The sequence below is a fragment of the Sinocyclocheilus anshuiensis genome, unplaced genomic scaffold (assembly GCF_001515605.1).
Source record: "Sinocyclocheilus anshuiensis isolate Anshui unplaced genomic scaffold, SAMN03320099.WGS_v1.1 scaffold2090, whole genome shotgun sequence".
Taxonomy (NCBI): Eukaryota; Metazoa; Chordata; class Actinopteri; order Cypriniformes; family Cyprinidae; genus Sinocyclocheilus; species Sinocyclocheilus anshuiensis.
Genome location: NW_015560626.1, coordinates 1,319,143 through 1,341,814, shown reverse-complemented (window position 1 = coordinate 1,341,814; position 22,672 = coordinate 1,319,143). Strand labels below are relative to the sequence as shown.

Here is a 22,672-nt window from a genome sequence, read left to right as displayed (position 1 = left end):
ATCACTTTTGTAACTTTACTGTGTAAATTAAATGTTTATTTCTTCTTATTAAAGTATATGCAGTGTTTTATGCATTCAATTACTTTATACAATGTATGTAGCATTTCCTATTTATTTGTTCTACTGTCTATTTTTTTATATCATAAAGACCTTATTTAAAGCAAAAAAAACTATATCATGATTAGACGTGCCGGTATTCGGTAATGTGATTTGTTATCATGGGCACTTCAAAATACAGAGAATAATTATTTATTACAAATTATTCCGAATTTTGAATGCATTTTAAGAATACTTTTCCCATCAACTGGTTAAAATGCACAACACCGCTGTATGCTGCTTCAAAGACACATGCGCACTTTGAAGTAAACAAGCACGGATGAGAAGCGCATGGTGGAACGCGTAAGAGACGCTCTGAATGAAAGCACACATTCACTCTCTGACAGCAGATGGCAAGTTATTAAACCTGTTATACTGTATTATGACAACACTTTTTTTTTGCATCTAAATTTCAATACCGTGATAATACCGTACACCAGAGAAAGCGCACATTCACTCTCTGACAGCAGATGGCACTGAACAGCAGAAATGCAGCCTTTACCCCGAAAACCGCATAAACAAAGCAGCTGCACTACTTTCTGTTTCTGAAATGTGTTTAAATGATTTAAATAACCATTCAGATTTTTGTACTTGCTATGGTGTTTATCACAGCGCCAAATACTTAAATATTTAGACTTAAGCGATTTATTTTCAAATGTCAAACTATTGTTCGGTCACACTTTACATTAGGGCTTCATTAGTTAACATTAGGTATTTTTTGTGTATTGCTTTATTGTATTTAAATGTTCAGTTATTTTTGTAAGAAGAAAAAAGTTATTAAACCTGTTATACTGTATTATGACAGCACTTTTTTTAAAACTAAATTTCAATATTGTGATAATACCGTACACCGTGATAAAAGCATTAGCAATTAATCGCAACATGAAAATTTGATACTGGCATATACCTAATCATGATATATATTGTTACCGTGAAATAAATTTACTCGTATTGTGATATAAGATTTTGGTCATATCGCCCAACCCTAAGTTAACAAATAATTACTTATAATAATAGTTTCCTTAAAGGGCTTTATTATAATAATGAACAATATTGTTATTTTTTTGTTATTTACCTATGAGGTCTTATTGTAAAGTGATACCTATTGGTCTTTATAATTCTTTTGTACTTTAATCTCTGTAAAATTTTTTACTTTATACATTTTTTTGTTAGTTATGGCCGCCATCCTCTCATGGAGCTTCCACTCATGATCAATCCTACAGGCTGTGCACGATCAGAACCCAAAATTCTCACCCACTGCAAAAGGTAATGAACAAAAGAAATTGAAGACCTTATGTGTCGGATAAGTATGGTTTGGAGATTGTAAGGTTCTAATGTAATTTTTTTTCTGCTTTTCAGGCCTCATACTCTGAACAGCACGAGTATGTCCAAAGCCTATCAGAGCACATTTACAGGAGAGATCAACACCCCGTACAGCAAGCAGTTTGTTCATTCTAAATCTTCTCAATATCGTCGGTTGAAGACAGAGTGGAAGAACAATGTGTACCTGGCCCGTTCTCGCATCCAAGGACTGGGTCTGTACGCCGCGAAAGACCTTGAAAAACACACCATGGTCATTGAGTACATTGGCACCATAATTCGCAACGAGGTTGCAAATCGCAGAGAGAAGATTTACGAGGAGCAGGTTTGTACATGTCAAGCTTCCAACATATATTTGCTCTAATTGTCCTGTCTTTTTCTTCTAAACTCGATATTTTCTTCAAACAGAACCGTGGGATCTACATGTTCCGCATTAATAACGAACATGTGATTGATGCCACCTTAACTGGCGGTCCTGCCCGGTAAGATCATACTTCCTGTGCTCTTCTTGCAATCCAAGTGTTTGATCTGGGTCTTAGTTTCTGAATTCTTCCTCTCCCTAGTTATGTTAATCATTCTTGTGCACCCAATTGTGTCGCGGAAGTTGTGACGTTCGACAAAGAGGACAAGATCATCATCATATCCAGTCGCAGGATCCCAAAGGGTGAAGAGGTTAGTTACAGTAATCTTTTCATTTTTTGGCATTGCTCTCAGTGCTGTTCCCCAGTGTAACGCTTTATGTCGTCCTCTCTCAATCTGTTTTAGCTGACATATGACTATCAGTTTGACTTCGAGGACGATCAGCACAAGATCCCCTGCCATTGTGGAGCCTGGAATTGCAGAAAGTGGATGAACTAATAGGGACAGAGAAAGAGTCCGACCCGTCTTTGCTCCCTGGTGCCAGAACACTCCTGCGCCAAAGCCTGTTATATTCTTACTATCCAGTTAATAAGCTGCTCTAAATTGAGGAAGAAAAGTTCACTCTCAGTCACCTGAACGACAAGACTTTATTCACAACAAGAGCCAAAGCTTTGAAGAGTAAACTTTTGATGCCACAACCTTTTACAGATGAGCTCAAAGGTATAGGACCTGCGTGAATCTTTCGTGTTGATTAAAAAGTACACCTCTGCCAAAAGCACCTCTACTTCCTCCACTGTTTCCTCCTACAATAAGCTGACTCTGGCTGCAGTCGATCCCTTCGAAATCTACCAAAATACCTGAAGCTATAGCATATCAATACACTTAGACTAGAACTCAGTGAAGATGTTTGATTAAAGCCATGCAAGTACTCAAAAATGAACTAGTACACTTTAGCTTGGACCCATCCTTTCACCCTTCCACCCTTTCCGTCACCCCAGACGAACGCTCTCCCATCAAATCATCAATGAAAATCGTGGACATTGGCAAGACAATCCTGGAGTGGCTCTGCGTAGAACTGTGACGAGATATGATAACGTCGAAATACTATTGACCTGTGGCTCGAAAGGCACCAGATGTTTTATTATATTGAGTTAAAAGGTGGGTTTATTTCACCCAGTCTACCTCATTGAGTTTGTGGGACGTCACTGCTTTGTATTAAAACTGTTAAGTGCTACTGTGGAAAGGGGAAGGCAGGAATGTGTCCATGGCAATTGCCTTCTCGGATAAGCAGGGAAACTTAAGCAGCAGGTTTGCTTCTATCTATATTTTACTTTCTGATGATTACAATAGTGAGCCAGTGCAACTGTTTTTGATTTGATTATACAAATGAGATACAGTATATGACGATGTATTACTTGGAGCAATCAAAACTCAAACGGGTGTCTCAGAGGCCACCTTTTTCCGACTGTAGATATCATGTAGCTGCGTCGACACACATGCGGATCATGCTTTTAGTGTAGAAACGTTCATCTGGATTCTCTCGCGTTCTTGACGACGGAGCAAATTATGAGAAAGGGCCACAGTGCGGATCCACGTTGGTGCAATTTGAAAGATTATAGGGCAAACAAAAAAAAAACTAGTGATGCAAGACTGCCACTGCATTCAACGTTTTCCCATCTTGAATCCTTCCATCCTGCGTTCATTAGATCTCCGTATGGATTTCATCACTCCACCAGGACCCTTAGGTGTAAAGCCTCTTCCCTTCTGTGATAGTGGACTGTTGTAAACATACTGTAGTGAGTCTTTCTCTGCCTGCTGACAGCCAGTTGTATCTAATCTATGTATTGTGGTTTGATAGTGGTAGCACAGTCTACAGGCTTGACGCAGTGATGGAGGAAGACTTCAAAAGGGCATTTCTATTTTCTTTTATATTAAAGTAAATTAAAACAGTAAAAAAAAAACAGTTGAATTTCAAAGAAGGGAGTTGAACAAAGTCTCCACATAGCCCATGCTACTTTGTTCCTTTCTCCCCTGACTTATGACCTCACATTAAGAATAAATGCAAAATGTATAAACTGTACATAATAGGGGGCTAAACTCTTTATCCAGCCCCTTTTTAATCAAATTCAAAATTGTAGAGAAATAAAATTCATGAGAAAAAGCAACCACTGGATATCATTTTATCAGAAAACTAAATGTGTATATATCTATAAATATATGTAAAATGGCAAACTAAGTAATATCTTTATGTATATGAACCAGAGTGTTTTTGCATTTAACTTTTTTTTTTTCTATCTGCGTTTTTTCCTACAAGACCATATACAGTTGAACTAAAAAGGTGTGATGTTTCTCTTGTCTTCACCAATGAATTTTGGAAGACTTCTTGTGGTGAATGGCAAACGTTTAAGATGGGATTCATGCAGTTTTTTAATGGAAATAGATACTATTGTTTTGTTTTTGAAAGATACAGCAGTAAAATGGTGCATAGCATTTGCGTATTTATGTAATATTGTTCACGTATATTTCTTTTATTTATGCTACTGCTTGTGAATTACTGAACCCTGTCCTTGAATCAGTGACAGTTTAATTAGCATATACAGTAAATGGAAAATCTTGAATCTCCCAAGATGATACTGTTTTTGATTCGTGTCCTGTTGTTTTCTTCCCCTCCCCTCCCTGTAGAAGTGAATGTTTTATATGACTTATGAAAAGGCCGCATAGCCGGACAATGGTATGACTTCAATAATCGAAAATATCTTCATTAATTATATGTGAATTGCACACAGCATTATTTTATTTATACATCCTCCGAACTAGCATTGGTTCTTTTAAGGGTAGTCTGTTAATAAACATGGGCGCTTACTGGATTTTAATAACTCTCGCCCCCCTTTGTTCTTTTGAAATCTCTTAATTTAAGCTCTCTACTCGTGCTGTAATTAAATAAATCCTGATTTTGGTTTTCAACCTGATCTACTTTTTAAAAAAGATGCTGAAACTGTACAGCAGAGCTACTTTTAGGGAAGATGAATAAAATGGTAATTTTTATTGTATGTGGCATGTTTTGTATGGATATAATTTTGAATTGTACATATTTTTTGACGTCAGAGGTTTCATCTCTTTATATACGGCTGTCCCCTTCCCTCCCAGCCCTCCATTTATTTCTGTCTCGGCTTTCTTTCTTGTAAAGAAAAATAAAATGCATTTTAAATATAAAGTTTTCTGTTGTCACGTAAAATTTAATGCGTAAAAATTTTGAAGCTTAGAAAGTTTTCACTTTGAGTGGCATCTTTCATAGGCAAAATTTGAATAGAAATTCACCATTTTATATATAAATTGTAAATTATATATAATTATGGTACTATTTTAGAATTATAAAAGGTTAATTCTAAATAATTAAAGGAATAGTTCACCCAAAAATGAAAATGCTGTCATTAATTACTTGCCTTCATGTCATTCCAAACATGTAAGGCCTTCGTTCATCTTCAGAACACAAATTAAGTTATTTTTGATGAATTCTGAGAGCTTTCTGACCCTCCATAGAAAGCAATGTAACTGAAATGTTCCCAGACCCAGAAACGAAGCAAGGACATCGTTAAAATAGTCCATGTGACATCAGTGGCTCAACCGTAATTTTACGAAGTAAAATAACAACTTTATTCAACAGTTCTTCTCTTCCGCGTCACCATCCTCCGCCAATATGGAGAGTACCACGACGCATGCTCTCGATATTGCCTCTCGGATTTCATCAAAAATATCTTAATTGTTATTCTGAAGATGAACGAAGTTCTTACGGGTTTGGAACGAATTAATGACAAGAGTTTTCATTTTTGGGTGAGCTATCCCTTAAGCTATTGGAAAGAGGCAATGAAACAGAAATAAGAAAAAGGATTTATTACTGTATATCATTTATGTACATTATATTAACTAACCCACAAGTGGATTTGTTTTCAATATGATTAAAATACACATGGAACCTCAGGATCAAACACTCGTATGCATTGGATTGAAAGCGTCGGCTACCAAGTCTGAACTCTTATTAAGACTAAAATGGACAAACATGTCAGGAAATTTAGACTAAATTGCCTCCACAAAGGGGCAGCAACTACCGTCTGAAACAAGTATCATTCCTTAAAGGCACAATATGTAAGATTTTTTTATTAAAATATCCAAAAACCACTAGAACAGTGTTATATATTTTGCTGACTTGTGTACTTACATTATCCCAAATGTTTCGAAGAATGTTTAAATCCAGAGAAATAAGCAATTTTAACTAGTGACACGGAGCGTGTCCATAGTGTCATTGTGTCGCCTGCCAATGACGTCATACACCCTCGATTTCCGGTTTTGTTTTGTAGAAAACGTGGAAACATCAAAGACGCTTTAATATGTTGTGCGTTTTAATAGACCGGTGACGACCGCACAGAGTAGCATTATAACATAACTTTCAAATGTATCTAGTATGATAAAACAGCGCTGCTTTTTTCACCCCCACATAGGCCTACTTACGACCGGAAGGAGCGGAAACGGTCGCCTGTGGCATAATAAAAGCTCCGCTGCTTTCGAGCCGTGTGTCGCGCTCGTTCAGCGGCCTCGTTTCGCTTCGATGATACTCACCCTGCTTCATTCTACTACATTAATAAATCATTAGCTCATCCATGAACATGACTTCAGCCCGAGTCCCATCGGATTGCGTCGGCTGTGGGGATGAAGACGACAACTCCCATGATTCCACACTCAGTCACGGCATCATCAAACTACGGCGAAAATTACATATTGTGCCTTTAAGTCTTCTGCAAAAGTTACATGTTTTACAAACATCTGCAAAATCCAAGTTGTAAGGAAAAAAGCAAGCACAATATAAATAGTGGAACAATTAGCCTATACATTTCTAAGGACAGAATTCCCAGTGTATGATGTAGAGCACCATGATATAACAAAATTCAGTCATAATTCTGTTATTTTAGCCATTCTTAACATCACTCAATTCGACTGAATCATGCTGCTGTCATCAAACGTATTCCAGCTACACAGAGCAGATTCATAACATATGACCTTGACAGTATAAAACGCACAGGTCAATCCGAAATTAACTGTAATAGAGCCTGCAATCGATTAAATGTTACACATAATACAGGACCCTTGTTCTTCTCCAGCCCTTCAACAAGCATTTGGCATTAATGCCAAAGCTAATGCTAATCTAGTCACATTTTGCATCTACTGTTATATATATATCCCAGCTTCCAGTTAATCATTCACATCTGCAGATTTCTGACTTTTATCAAGACATTGGTGCAAGTGAAGTCAATAAAGGATGGAGGGAGTAGTGAAGTTGGCATATGATGCAGTGTTGCCGTGCCCAGCATTTGGTGGTTAGTCTTGGCAAACCCTAAACGTAAGAATGAGGAAGAAATGTTCAGTAGTATTTATAAATTAAACTGAATGACAACTCTTCAATGCAAGGCAAAGCAGAGCAATATAAATGTTGTAATGCAGGCAAATAGAGAGATGCATTATTTTACTTCAATACTTTACATGTGTGTGTCTATTACATCCTTAAAAGGACACTGACTGCAAACAAATATCAACAGTGCCGTTTAACATGCCAACATCCCAGAATAATGGGAATAGAACATACTAAACGTTCCCATTAAAATAAGTTGATTTTTTAAAAAGCATACAAGTGGTAGTGACTTTCCTTGTGACAAAAAACGTTCTTATTTTCTCAGTATGCCGTCGGACAACAGGACTAAACAATCATCCCGCAATGCATTCAGCAATCACAATACGGATTTTAAGAACCCGAAAACAATTAAATAAAACATACATGCGCACACACACACTCCCTGTGAACATTTAAAAGCATTCGAACCCGAAACCATATTAATGGAGTGAGTTTTTAACCAATGCAGCCTGAAGAAAGATAAATTAGCAGGCTGATTTTTACTGGAGTAAATAATCTGCACTTCTTCATTTCTTCCACAGGAACAAAGAACTGCAATGCCACGTTGTCACACAGTCACGGTGTGCTCGCTTTGCTACACTTAGGTTTGTACATGAATTGCTAGTCATAACAGGAGGAGACAGTGTTATCCACATTTTTTCACATTCTCACAACAGCAGTAGAGCACTATATATAATCATAGATTCACACTGGAATATGACATACGGTGTATTAGTGTGTGAGGACGCACAAAAATGAAATCGAAACATTCTTTTAAAAAAGTCACAGCAAAGTCCATTTTGGACGAAAGTGGTGAAATAAAAACGATAAAATCAAAATGCCTGTCACAGTTCAATTGTCATTCCTGCCAAAAAAAAAAAGGAGAAAAAACTCAACAACAGTAGGTCCATGGAGGGAGGTTGTGCTGAAAGCAGCAGTTGGTGGCTCATCCACGATTGGGAACTTTGATGTTGGAGAAATGGAAAAGGGCTGGGATGGACTCAACCTCAGTAGTTTCGTCTTAAGATGGTGAGGTAGGCCTCGTCACAACTTTAGAAGGTTCAAAAAAGGGCTAAAACTGGCAGGCTGCTTTTGGCTTAAGTCTTTATTCGCTTGTGCGTCTCTACAGGGATCTGCAGCATCCCGCGTCTTTCAGATCTTAACGTCCTCTTGGATGCTGAGTTGCGAGAGAGTCTTCTTAATCCGCAGAGCCGTAAGCCGTGCCGCTCCGTTGGCATACCAACACTCCCGCATGATCTTCCCCATCACTCTCAGCGCCTGCGGAGAGAAAACCCAAATAAAACTTGAGTTTTCCAGCCTCTCTCACAAGTATGCTTGCGAATAACAGCTGAATTTAATTAAAAGGCTGTATTTTCACATTGAAAAATCCCAGATGGCACGCCTGAAGCATATTGCACTCAAAAATGGCGTTTCAAATTGGCAAGCATGTTTGTGGTGAATGCTGCACCATTATTTGTGTTTTTTCTTCAGTGTGGTCTACGGTCATCATCAGTTCCACATGTACCAGTCCTAAAAGTCATGTATTGACTGAATAAACTGTGGTTGGTCACTGGAAACGTCAAAGTTGGAGGGTCATGGGCAAAATAAGCTGTAAAGCTAAACAGTGGGAGTTTTTACCTCGTAGCTCTGCCACCAGTTGGGCACATTGGGCCGTAGTCTCTGCTCACACACCACCTTCCTCATCTCTTCTATAGAGGGGTCGGAGGGCACTAGATCATAGTAGGGAAGCTGGTAATCTTCATGGATGCCTGAGAAGATAGTAAAAATGTGAGCTGATAGGTTCAGCAAGTTTATTGCTGAATGGCTCAATGCAACGTTTTAAGTCATATTTTATTCAAGATTTCGTTTTATTGCTCATGTGTAGCAAAATAAATCAGCATTCAAAGTCACATGGGGAAATATTACAGCTGCAACCAAATATTCAGGATTGGGAGCTGGAGGCAGGGCTGACAATTCTGCCCTCGTATAATTTTCTACTCTAGGCCTCATCATATATGTAACTGTATTTAAACCTGTAAACATACACATTATTACATAGTAAACAAATGAAAGCCTAATAATTGTATTTAACTAAAAAAAAAAAACTAAATAAATATTCACACAACAAATTAGGGCTACATAAATTGGCCAAAAATTATTACATAACTATAATTAAAAATAAATATTTAAGTTACATTTTACAGGAATTTCCACTAATCAGCTAAAATATGAAATGTGATTAAAAGATAGTGATGCTTTTTTCCAGTTTTGTCAGTAATTTTCAGTATCTACAAGAACTCACCAAGCTGTTTTTATTTGATCAAAACACAGTAAAAATAGTAATATTGTGAAATTTTATTGTCATTTAAAATAACTGCTTTCAATTTAATGCACAGAATTCATTTCAGTGTCACATGATCCTTCAGAAATTATTCTAATATGCTGATTTAGTGCTGAATAAATGGTACTGAGACACGACACCTAAAACTCATTGGTTCCTACAGCCAGTGAAAGCACTGATATTAATCACATTTGCTAAGAGATTGTGGGTGGAAGATAATTTAAGCTCCTTTTTCCTCACCTCCAGCATTACAGCGTCGTGCAGTCTCCCAGTATACCAGTCCCAAAGCGTAGATATCAGCACACTTGAAAGAATCAAAATGCTTCATGTTGATCGTTTCATCTAGTACCTCTGGGGCCATATATCTAAAAGGCAGAATAAATTCACATCAGGTAATGCAGTTTTCATAGTTACCTTTATAGTTAAATTTACATGAAGCAGCCGTTAACTGAATGTGGTAGAAGTGCCTGACAATAGATGTACCTTTTGGTGCCAACCCTCTGATTAGGTGCGATGTCTATAGTATCAGTGATAGACTCGTGCCGTACAGCGAGCCCCAGATCTGCTATGGCACAAGTACCATTCTTTTTCACCAGGATGTTTTTAGATTTGAGGTCACGATGTGCAATGCCTGGTTTTCCTGTGGAAGGAGACCATCGTGATTGAGTTTGGTTTTGTGAGTACAGGATTTGAGAGATTTTACAGTTCAGATGTAGAGGCCGACGTGTCAAACTGATTCATTCATAATTACCCTGTGTTCCCAGGATCTCCATGTGCAGATGTGCCAGGCCGCTGGCCGTTGAGAGTGCTAACTTAATCATCCCCTCGATTGTGACGGAGTAGTGGTTGAGATAGTCAAATAATGAGCCATGTTCATGATAGTCTGACACCAGCCACAGCTGTGTCCATGTGCCATTGTCTAAGAAACAGACACAAATATTCAAAGAGATTTAGGGATGGATGAAATCACTGTCTTTACATGTTTGATCAATATATGAAATATATCAGTAATCACGTTATGACAAATTATTAAAAAAAAACATTATTTTGTATAATATTAAATATTAAAAAGCAAAAATGAAGTAAATGTAATATAAATGTAATGGATGGATGGATGGATGGACAGATAGATAAATAATTATTTTAAATAATTACAATACTATAGATTAGCATTAACATATAAAAAAATACATGTTTAAACAGTAATTATATTTAATTATATGTAATATAGATAGATAATAAAATGTTTTAACAATATATCAATTTGATTATATGTAAGATAGCTAGATAGATAGATAGATATTAAATAATTACAATACTATAGATTAGCGTTAAAATATAAAAAATTAAATGTTTAAACAAGAATTATATTTAATTATATGTAATATAGATAGATATTTAAATGTTTAAACGTAAGATAATGTTTATATGTAAGATAGATAGATAGATAGGATTTATTATTTTAAATAATTATACTATTATATATTGTGTTAACTTTAAAATACTAAAAATTAAATGGTTTAAATAATATAATATATTGATTTGATTATATGTAAGATAGATAGATAGATCCTTCGATTCCTTAGACTCCTTACCTTTATTATCAGCAGCAATGAAGCCCAAGATGTTCTCATGACGGAGCATGATGGTCTGGTAAATCTCAGCCTCACGGAACCAGGAGCGTTCCTCTCTGGATGAGAAGATCTTCACAGCCACATCCCCTCCTCTCCATCTCCCCCTCCATACTTCCCCAAAGCGACCTTTACCTATAATTTCCTGCAGAACAATTGTCCTGGCCACTGTTCGCTGAACAAACAAGGGCAGACCTGCAATGAGAAAACTCATTAGCACACAAACAATACACTACTCACATACAGGAGGAGGACAGAGGCACAGCTTACCAGATCCTGAACCGGAGGTGGACAGATCGAAGATGAGATCCTGTAAGGTCTTGTCTTTGGCCAAGTACAGATGATCACAGGACGGATCCTCAACGTCGAGTCGCTGCCGATGGTTATAGTTGCACTGGTGGTGCTGGAAAACGAGCACTCCCACGATAAGCAATAAGCAAAAGAGGAAGACCGGGCCTGCTATCACTGCCACCAGCTCTACAGGACCCCAACTGTCCTCTTTACCTTCAGTAATACCTGAAAAAGATGAGTAAAATGCACTTTACAGGTTGGACCTAGACGGATGGACCAATATTAAAATTCTGTCCAATACTGATAACAGGCAGACAATTATTTTCATGCTATGATAAATGGTCAATATTAAAACTCTATACTATTTTGTATAAATAAATTGAAAATGAAAAACTAAAAATGAAAAGTAATAGTTTTAAATGCATCCATAAGTGAAATTAGGCATCACATTATAATGTACTGTATGAAAATCAATAATTTTAAAAAGAAATATTTTGTAATATTATACTGCATCCTTAAATGTAATATGTGACCCTGTACCACAAAACCAGTAATAAGTCACACGGGTATATTTGTAGCAATAGCCAACAATACACTGTATGGGTCAAAATTAAAAAATGTTCTTTTATGCCAAAAATCATTAGGATATTAAGTAAAGATCATGTTCCATGAAGATATTTTGTAAATTTCCTACCGTAAATATATCAAAACTTACATTTTGATTAGTAATATGCATTGCTAAGAACGTCATTTGGACAACTTTAAAGGCAATTTTCTCAATATTTAGATTTTTTTTGCAACCTCAGATTCCAGATTTTCAAATAGTTGCATCTCAGCCAAATATTGTCCTATCCTAACAAACCATACATCAATGGAAAACTTATTTATTCAGCTGTTAAAAATTAAAATGGACCCTTATGACTGGTTTTGTGGTCCAGGGTCACATATTTAAATAATTGAATACATTAAAAAGGTAAAGAAACAAACAAACAAACAAACAAACTTTTTAACACTAGTGTATTTGGCCTGTACTCCTACCGCTGGGAATCTGGAGGTTGATGCTGTTGCAGAAGTCCGTATAACAGCAGTGTGTGTTGAACAGGCCTTTGGCGCTCAAGCAGTAGATGGGCTGTCCAGGTGGTACCAGGTTGACACGGGGAATGCAGATCCGAACTTGCTCCTCCTCCTGACCTTTAATGTGGGATGTAGAGGCCATGCAGGCCCCATCAGTCTCACAGACATAACCGCTGCTCTCACAGGCAGTGCAATTACACTTAAGAGCTAGACAGAGGAAGAGAGAGAAGAACGATTAAAATATGTCTCTAAATAACTGCAATATGTCTTCATCTTAATGTCAGATTCTAAATGAGGATGTATTCAAGTGGATTTTAGTGAACTGTGCTAACTGAAAATATCCACCAGAGGGCAAGCAAGACCAATATAAGGATATAAAGAATCACTGAGTAAGGTAACTCAGGCCAGAGGCACTGCATGCAGAGTTCAGTTCGCTACCAAACTGCATAACATGAAACTGAATCCGCCACTGCAGATGAACCCAAACAGACTTTGTATAGCAGAAGCTGGCATGGGACGGCCTGATTCGGAGCCCCACTGCTGCACCTTTATATCAGCAAAACACTTTCACAGACTATTGCGTTATTGCACAGTCAGAACTCAGTTTGCAATAAATAATGAGCAAGATGATTAGATTTGACACGTAAGAGGTAGTAGGATCAACAGTGCATTCAAATCCAACTGAATGTAGATTTTTATTATACTAAAACAGAGAGGCAATGTCTTAAAATGGTTTATTATTTATTAAAATAATCTCGAACAAAAGGGGGCTTTGGAGTCAAGCTGGTCTATAGGATTTTAATCGCCCTTTTATTGTCTAATCGCTGAGAATATGCTCTGTTCACTAAAATATCTAAAAATCAAAATTGTTTATCTTCTATTGGCAAGGTCGTTGTTAGATTCTGGATTGGATACATGAAGGAAATTACACTTTTGTTCACCGACCAACTTGGCATGGTTAACATCAGATGTGGGAAAACGTCCCTGGTTACTGAACGTAACCTCGGTTCCCTGAGAAGAGAACGAGATGTTGCGTACAGCTTTGCTGACGCATTGGGGAAACACCTTTCGCCTTAGAATACTGAAGCCTGATCAGCGCTTCGCTCAAGCGCATGAAAATTGGGGGGCGTGGCGCCCCTTATAATCCAGTGCTTGGCGCCATTTCCCTCAGAATCTTCGACTGAATAAGACCTGAGCGAAGGTGGCACGGCACAAACAAAACGTCTTGTTCCCTTCTCAGGGAACCGAGGTTACGTTCCCTTTCGAAATGTCTCGACATTGGGGAACATATACAGTCACGCCATGTCTACTGTGAAGGTCTTTCAGCTAGAAAATGGAGAAATGCAGTTTGAAGTAGAAAAGGGCACACGCCGTGCAGGCGGGGATATCCCTTGACAGACTCGCTAGAGCCAATCAGAATCAAGTGAAAAGGTTCCCTATATTTGCATGTCAGCGGACCTGGTTGAAACCCCGTGCTCTAGAAGGGAGGGCGGGGCCTAGGTAGTCACTAAATGAGAATGAACGTTCTATAGAATGATAGAAGTGGTGACAGTCAGTGCTTACTAACAAGAGAACCACATTGAGATAATATTAAAAGTGGCACGGTGCATTGCAAGTCCTAAGAGAAGCAAACACACATATAAACACACATAGGTTAAAAAACCTGCACATTCCGATAGCGTGTCCTGGAACGAAGCAATGTGAGTTCAAGGGCTACTAAGCCAGTGATATATGATACATTGTATTAATGCAGCGAGCGACCGACTCGGTGCTTCAGAGAATAACATAAGAGGCCCGACAACAATAACCATGGTGAGAACTAGAGATGAAAGCGCAGGCGGCGCCTGACGTAAGAGTCTATCGGACCTAGTGGAAACCCGCACCATGAGCGAGGGGGCGGGGGCTCCTATTGCTGCCTTAGAATGTCAACCACAACAGCCAAGTAATAGCAGTGGTAATAATCACAGATCTTACCTCGCTTAGCTTTCCTGAACTGAAAGGACCCGAGAAGCTAGCGAAGAAACGTCCAAATTATAAAACCTGGCAAAGGTGTTCTGCGAGGCCCATCCTGCTGCCAAGCAGATTTCCTCCATAGATATACCCCTTGCCCATGCCCAGGAGGAAGCGATGCTTCTCATGGCGTGGGCACGCACCCCGATGGGACAATTTGTATTCTGTGTGTCATAAGCCAGGGCTATCGCATCCACGACTCAATGAGATAGCCTCTGTTTCTCTACTGGTAGACCTTTAGTACGACCGCCATTACACACAAAGAGCTGTTCTGAGAGTTTGAAATTCTTGGTGCGCTCGACAGATGCGCAGAGCGTGCACAGGGTGAAGCAGCTGTGGAGGGGGTCTTTCCCCGTCCACAGGCTCACTCTGGGTGAAAGCTGAGAGAGTTATCACTTGGCTCCTGAACAGTGTTGAAAGCACTTTAGGCACGTAGCCCTTCCCTGACTTAAGAATGACTTTACGGTCATTAACATCAAAGCTCAAACAGGATTCGCTGACTGAGAGAGCATGTAAATCCACGATCTGCTTAGCGCAAGCAGAAGCGTTGTCTTGAGAGAGAGCACCTTAAGTGAGGCTGACTGCAGCGGTTCGAAAGGGGGATGTGTCAGGGCGTCCAGGTCCAAAGTCAAGTCCCAGGTGGGGATTGTGGTCGGGCGGGGAGGGTTGAGCCGCCTTGCGCCGCGGAGAAATTTAACCACTAAATTGTTCTTGCCAACTGGCTGTTTGTCAAAACCATTATGAAAGGCTGAGATCGCAGCTACGTATAATTTGAGCGTGGAGGGCGTGCGGCCATCATCCAAGCGCTCTTGTAAAAATGACAGAATGAATGAGATCGAGCAGGTGGCTGGATCTATGTTCTTTGAACTGCACCGATTCGTGAAAACTTTCCATTTATGAGCATATAGGCGCCTGGTGGACGGGTCTCTCTTCAGAAATGGTTCTCATCACTTGCTGAGGTAACGATGCTGAAGTGGACGGGCTCTGTTGAGCAGCGAGACATGCAGGTCCCACAGCGCCAGGTTGTGGTGCCAGATTGAGCCGTTTGCCTGGGAGAGGAGGTCCCTCCTCAGAGGAATAGGCCAGGCAGGGCTCGATAACATCTCGAGAAGGTCCGGGAACCAGGGCTGAGTGGGCCATTTCGGCGCAACTAGCAGAACTGGCTCCTTCTCCTGTCTGATTCTGCACAGCACCTGATGCAGGATGTTCACTGGAGGAAAAGCATACTTGCGAGCTCTCGGCCAAGGGTGGGCGAGCGTGTACACTCTCAGAGTGGAGGGCTCGGTCATGGAAAAAAACTTTGGACAATGAGTGTTCTCCGCTGATGCGAAAAGGTCTACCTCGTCTGAATACATTCCAGATCATGCTCACGGTCTGGGAGTGAAGTCTCCACTCCCCCTGACTCACTCTTTGCCTGGATAACATGTCTGCCTCGCGGTTCAGGTGGCCGGGGACATTGACGGCGTGAATCGATAAGAGATGCTGATCCGCCCACAGTAACAGGCTCGTATATTATATACGCTACCACTAACATGTTGTCCGTGCGGATGAGAACATGTGTGTGATGAACTTGAGCATAAAAACTCTCGAGGGCCAGGTGAACTGCCTTGAGCTCCAGGCAGTTTATGTGCCATTTTTTTCTCCTCGGCTGTCCAAATGCCGGATGCTGTCCAGATGCAGGAAGCATCTGTCGTGATAACTTTTCTCTTGCAAATCTGACCAAGTGGGACACCTTACGCATAGAGAACTGGGTCCATCCAAGGGGCCAGAGTCTATAAACATCTGCGCGTTACTAATATACACATCGAACCTGCATGCCAGGCTGATACAGGAACGCGTGTCTTCAACCATAGTTGAAACGGCCGCATCTGAAGCAGCCCCAAGCGGCACAGCGCTGAGGTGGCTGCCATCAGACCCATAGCTCTCTGAAAGCATTTTAGGGGGTGTGACTTTCCCTCCTTGAACACCGCTAGGGAGTTCATGATGGCTCTCGAGTGCTCCGGCTCGCATAGATATAGTATCCAGACTCACACCCAGGAAAATAATATTTTGCGTGGGATGCAGCTGGCTTTTTTGCACATTGATTGTGAGCCCTAGACACTGGAGGTGGCTGATGAGAAAATTCCTGTGGTTGCAGAGCTCGCTCACTGAGGGAGCCATAATTAACCAGTCGTCTAGGTAGTTCGCTACTCACAATCCAATCAATCGAAGAGGGGAGAGGGCTGCGTTCATGCACTTGGTAAAAGTGCATGGAGCTAAGGAGAGGCCGAAGGGGAGTACTGAAAATTGATAGGCCACTCCCTTGAAAGCAAATCTCAGAAAATGCCTGTGACAAGGGGCTACCTGGATATGGAAATAAGCATCCTTTAGGTCCACTGAAATAAACCAGTCCCAGGGCTGAACGAGCAATAGGATTAATTTCAGTGTAATCATTTTGAATGAGCGTTTTGCTAGAGTGTGATTCAAACGATGCAGATCTAGGATAGGGCGAAGACCGCCATCCTTTTTTGGAACTAAAAAAATAGTGGTTGTAAAAACCGGTCTCGTGTTCCTCAGGAGGCACAAATCCACGGCTCCTTTGGCGAAGAGATTGTGTATTTCTGCTCTTAGAACTGGAGCGTTTGTGGCTTGAACTTCCGATGTTACCATGCCATTGAACCGGGGTGGTCTGCATGCGAACTGAAGCGTGTAACCTCTTATTATCTTGTTCAACACCCACTCTGATATACCTGGTAGCATTCTCCACACTTCCGCAAACTGTGAGAGAGGCTTCAGCGTGACAGGAACTGACAGCTCGCTGCTGAGTGACAGGGGGCTGTTAAGGATGTGAGTGTGAGTGACAGCGGGAAGAGGAAAAAAGCTCTTTTTGTGAGGTTGTTTGGTTTTTATTGCACAAACATGTGGAACAAACACAGAACAACATTCTTTGTCCTCGCCCTCCACAACTGGTGGGGAGGCGAGGGGAACATGCAGAACACAGCCTCTTTTTGCTGCTGGGCTGTCACTGTTGTCGAACTTCAGACTCCTCTTCCCCTGAAGTCCGTCAGGAATGTGACTGGGCATCCTTGGCCGGTTTCCCTGACGCGCGGGGTCCGTGCTGCTTGGGAGCCGGGTATCGCTGATGTCACGAGTCCTTGGGACGCACCGAAGGCTCTGGCTGCAGGCGGGGCTTTGGAGCTGTATATATATGAGGAGCGCTGAGCGGATGAGGAGCGCGAACGCACGGGAGGTGGCTGACCGGTGCGTTTTGGCATGAAATGCTTTATCGCCCTCGATTACTTTTGTGCCTCTGAGAATCGTTCCGCGAGGAATTCCACCGAGCTACCAAAAAGCCCTGAAGGATTGACGGGGGCGTTCAAAAGTACGGCCTTTTCTGCGTCCTTCATATCCGTCAGCGTTAACCATAGATGTCTGTCCAGCACGACCAGGCTACCCATGGCGCGGCTGATCGACTGCGCTGTCATTTTAGCGGCTCGCAGGGCAAGATCAGTGGCACTGCGAAGCTGCCTAAAGATTTCTGTATCCGGACCCTGCTTGTCCAGGTGCTTAAGCATCTTCGCCTGGAAAAATTGAAGAACAGCCATAGAGTGGAGGGCTGACACTGCCTGGCCCGCTGCCACGTATGCTTTTCCAGCGATATTTGCGGTGGTGCGGCAGGGCTTGTTGGGGTGCACGGCTGCAAACTTCACCCTCAGTGATGTGGAGGGACAGAGATGCGCGGCAATGGCCTCCTCAATCGGCGGGAGTTTTGAATAGCCGCGTAGATCGGCGCCATCCACAGATGTCAGAAGTGCAGAGCCGTGGGCACGTGGCGAATACGGGGCATACCACCTCTTGGACACCTCTTCGTGTACTTCGGGGAAGAATGGGGCGGGCCTTTGTGGGCCGGCCTCATGGCATCGACTGGGCTTAAGAAACCATTCGCCCAGCCTGTTCTGCTCGGGTTCCGTGGGAGGGGACCACTCTAGGTTGAGCTCTTCCACTGCCTTAGAAATGATGCGGAGCAGCTCTTGATCTACGTGACCAGGCTCGTAAATCTCGCTGCGCTGAGCGTCAGAGTCCGGATAATCCACCAGAGAGAGTTGGTCTGGAGAGCAGGAGGCACGCGGGCGCTGCGCCGATGTCAACTCGCTGCCAGCAGTGCTGGTTTCCACGACCAGTGGCCGTTGCTTCTTTGTTTGCGGCTCCGGCGGAGCGGCAGAGGAGAAGGGCGGCGGATGGGGGGGTAGAGGCGTCGCCGAGCATGGGGGCTATTCTTCTACGGAGAGTCCTGACACTCATGGCGTCGCAGTGAGGGTAGTTGGGCTCCTCAATGTCCTCAATGCGTCAATTCTGCGTGGGCAGAAGACGCACTTGTCATGATCATCAGGGAGCTCTAGAGGTCCCGAGCATGAGGAACAAGTTTAAATGACATGTCGCATCTTCGCCGGAATGCTGAAAAGGACTGAATATATCCACTTTTGCGATGACTCGACGGCGAAGGAGTGGCTTCCAAATAATTGAGGTGAAGGAGAAAGATTCTGAGGGAAATGGCGCCAAGCACTGCATTATAAGGGGCACCACGCCCCCCAATTTTCACACGCTTGAGCACCATTGGCCATTGCAGAGCAATGGAGTTAAGCAAATCAGGCTTCAGTATTCTAAGGAGAAAGATGTTTCCCCAATGCGTCAGCAAAGCTGTAAGCAACGTCGAGAGACATTTCGAAAGGGAACTCAAAATATCAACAAATATATCTGTATATCACTATCACTAGAGATCACTAGGTATGTTTACATGGACTAATTTCCGTCAATTGGAATACATCTAATCTGATTTAAGATTCTAAACCTTGATGACATATCTTAAGAAATCTTTAGCAAATCATTTGTAAATATTCAGTTTCATCCACTGACTATTTTGAAAATAGTCAAGAAAAAAAGTACTGTCGAAGTACCATAGAACAGATGGCCCAGACGGTGTGACACCAGCCTGTCTGAAAACCTGCGCTGACCAACTGGCCCCCATCTTCTCACAGATCTTCAACAGATCACTGGAGCTGTGCAAAGTCCCTGCCTGCTTCAAACGCTCCACCATCATCCCCGTCCCAAAGAAACCCAAGATAACAGGACTTAATGACTACAGACCTGTGGCCCTAACGTCTGTGGTCATGAAGACATTTGAGAGGTTGGTGTTGGCTTATCTGAAGGACATTACTGGACCCTTACTAGACCCCCTGCAGTTTGCTTACCGAGCAAACAGGTCCGTGGATGATGCAGTCAATATGGGACTGCACTTCATCCTTCAACATCTGGACAAAACAGGGACTTATGTGAGGATCCTGTTTGTGGACTTTAGCTCCGCTTTCAACACCATCATCCCAACACTCCTCCAGACCAAACTAACCCAGCTCTCTGTCCCTAGCTCTATCTGTCAATGGATCACCAGCTTTCTGACAGATAGGCAACAGCTAGTGAGAATTGGTAAATTCACATCCAACAGCCGCACCACCAGCACTGGCGCCCCTCAGGGTTGCGTCCTCTCCCCACTGCTCTTCTCCCTCTACACCAACGACTGCACCTCTAAAGACCCCTCTGTCAAGCTCCTGAAGTATGCAGATGACACTACAGTCATCGGTCTCATCAAGGATGGAGACGAGTCTGCTTACAGACAGGAGGTTAAAGAGCTGGCTGTCTGGTGCAGTCTTAACAACTTGGAGCTGAACACCCTCAAAACTGTGGAGATGATCGTGGACTTCAGGAGGAACCCCCCTGCACTCCCCCCACTCACCATCATGGATAGCACTGTAACGACAGTGGAGTCATTCAGGTTCCTGGGCACCACCATCTCTCAGGACCTGAAGTGGGACACTCACATTGACTCCACTGTTAAAAAGGCCCAGCAGAGGTTGTACTTCCTTCGCCAGCTGAGGAAATTCAACCTGCCACAGGAGCTGCTGAAACAGTTCTACTCAGCCGTCATCGAGTCTGTTCTGTGCACTTCAATAACTGTCTGGTTTGGTTCAGCTACAAAATCAGACATCAGAAGACTACAGAGAACGGTTCGGACTGCTGAAAGGATTATTGGTGCCCCCCTGCCTACCCTCCAAGAACTGTATACATCCAGAATGAGGAAAAGGGCTCAGAAAATCACTCTGGATCCATCACATCCAAGCCATCTCCTTTTTGAACTTTTGCCATCTGGTCAGCGTTACAGAGCACCGAATACCAGGACAGCCAGGCACAAGAACAGTTTCTTTCCCCAGGCAATCTACCTCATGAACAGTTAATGTTCTCCCATTGTGCAATTAAAGTACAGTATGTGCAATAACCTTATACTTATTTATCACCCTAAACCCTAGTACATCCCTACAACTTATTTTATTTTATTCTATTCCTATTCCATCTATAGCACACCTGTACATACAATTTATTCTTTTTTTGTGGTTTATATTTATGCATGTGTATTTTATTCACATCTCATTTTTATTATCTGTGTGTTGTTGTTGTCTCCGTGTACTGGAAGCTTGTGACACTATAACAAATTCCTTGTATGTGCAAACATACTTGGCAATAAAGCTCTTTCTGATTCTGATTCTGATGTTAAGACTTTTTAAGAAGCTTGGAGTATACATGCAATAATCTATAATACTAAAGTACAAAATGAAAAGACTTCCATGGTAACACCTTAAAAAAAACATGGTTACATCACGGTACTTTTTTGTTGCCTAACCCTAAAAGCCTGAGGGCATAAATAAACTATATCATTAATCTTGAGGGGCATTCAAATGGCCCAGTGATGGACGACCATCTCGCCTTTTGTAACTTTTTTAGACCTGTCATCACCATTGTTTATTTTTGTGTCTCTTCACCAGATCAGACAAACTCAGACAGGATGCGATGACGGCTGGTACACACACTGCTGAGGGTGACAGAGGTCATGATATGAGGAGTGGCGTTCATACTTCACTGGCGCCCTCGATTTTATCTGAGCCGCATACAATGGCAGACCACTCAAGACAAATTGCAGTGGTTTTAAAATAACAGGACTTCAGACGCTTGACTGCTGATCACAACAGGGCCCACCAAGGGACAAAAAGCGCTTTAATGCCCAGTCTTTTCTGGGCGTCTGTCAAAAATGTTATATTCTAATCCTCTCTTCTCATTTTAACGCTTTTCTTTTGCCTTTCCCACATGTTCAGGCCTCAGTTTTTACTTTGTAGTCCTACTGTCACTCATCTCGCTCCACACACTTAATTGATTTGACTCACTACGCTTCCTCCCACAGTTTTTCGCACACAGGTTTATTGCACAACTTATGACATGCAAGTGGCAGAACCACACCCTCCTGAACTAGTGTCAACTTCGCTTTTTCAACGTGTGTATTTGTGTGGGGGTGTGTGTATGTGTCAGAGCAAGAGAGGGAGTGTGTGAGATTGTTTGTGTACTCTTTATAAATCTTATAAAGGCTGTGATCTAACAGACACTGAAGGGCACTGCCTGTAACCGTTAGTGGAGCAGATCCAAGTCAACTGAAGTTCACATGCACAAGGAATTTCCTGCAGATTACACGGAGGTAACCAGGCCCTGATAGCGAGAGAAAAACAACCCGGTGCCGTAATAACCCTCTAATGGAGCACACACGATATCATTAAATCACCGGGCAGCAAACAGAATGACCGTAATTGCCTCATAGTCTCTTTCTAAAGAGGTCTGAGAAAATGCAATGTAGATATCACATTAATCATAATCAGGATTACTATACTTACATCTGAAGTGTGTAATTTTACGGTTAAAACGCTTAAAGGAATATTCCGGGTTCAGTACAAGTTGCTCAATCAACAGCACTAGAGGCATAATGTTGATTAGCATAAACATTTATTTCTACTTGTCCCTCCTTTTGTTTAAAAAAATTAAATTCTGGGTTGCATTGAGGCACTTCAACATTAACATACAATAGTAAAGCCACAAGATGTAAACAATGTGTATTAACGTGATTTTAGTGTGGAAAAAATCACTTACTACTAACCCTTTTAGTGTAAAATTATATTAAATTTTATACAATTTCATGGTCATGGAAACATAATGCCTAAAATTACAGTAAAAATGGCTAGAACCACTTCTCAGCACAAA

The 22,672-nt window shown here is 41.5% G+C and overlaps 2 protein-coding genes across 2 annotated transcripts in view; one reads left to right on the top strand and one right to left on the bottom strand.

The window, feature by feature from the left end:
• The window catches only part of LOC107681934 (histone-lysine N-methyltransferase 2D-like), a 32,990-nt gene extending 28,000 nt beyond the window's left edge, over nt 1-4,990 (top strand). Inside the window, exons 50-55 of the mRNA XM_016478306.1 lie at nt 186-193; nt 1,270-1,362; nt 1,456-1,741; nt 1,825-1,898; nt 1,980-2,088; nt 2,182-4,990. Of these exons, the coding sequence (XP_016333792.1) occupies nt 186-193; nt 1,270-1,362; nt 1,456-1,741; nt 1,825-1,898; nt 1,980-2,088; nt 2,182-2,274 (663 nt within the window). The 3' untranslated portion in view covers nt 2,275-4,990. The remainder of the gene's footprint in view (nt 1-185; nt 194-1,269; nt 1,363-1,455; nt 1,742-1,824; nt 1,899-1,979; nt 2,089-2,181) is intronic.
• A 2,284-nt stretch (nt 4,991-7,274) lies between these two features.
• The window catches only part of LOC107681940 (activin receptor type-1B-like), a 23,446-nt gene continuing 8,048 nt past the window's right edge, over nt 7,275-22,672 (bottom strand). Inside the window, exons 2-9 of the mRNA XM_016478314.1 lie at nt 12,518-12,760; nt 11,459-11,704; nt 11,153-11,383; nt 10,309-10,476; nt 10,041-10,197; nt 9,798-9,922; nt 8,855-8,985; nt 7,275-8,494 (exon numbers count right to left, since the gene is read on the bottom strand). Of these exons, the coding sequence (XP_016333800.1) occupies nt 8,369-8,494; nt 8,855-8,985; nt 9,798-9,922; nt 10,041-10,197; nt 10,309-10,476; nt 11,153-11,383; nt 11,459-11,704; nt 12,518-12,760 (1,427 nt within the window). The 3' untranslated portion in view covers nt 7,275-8,368. The remainder of the gene's footprint in view (nt 8,495-8,854; nt 8,986-9,797; nt 9,923-10,040; nt 10,198-10,308; nt 10,477-11,152; nt 11,384-11,458; nt 11,705-12,517; nt 12,761-22,672) is intronic.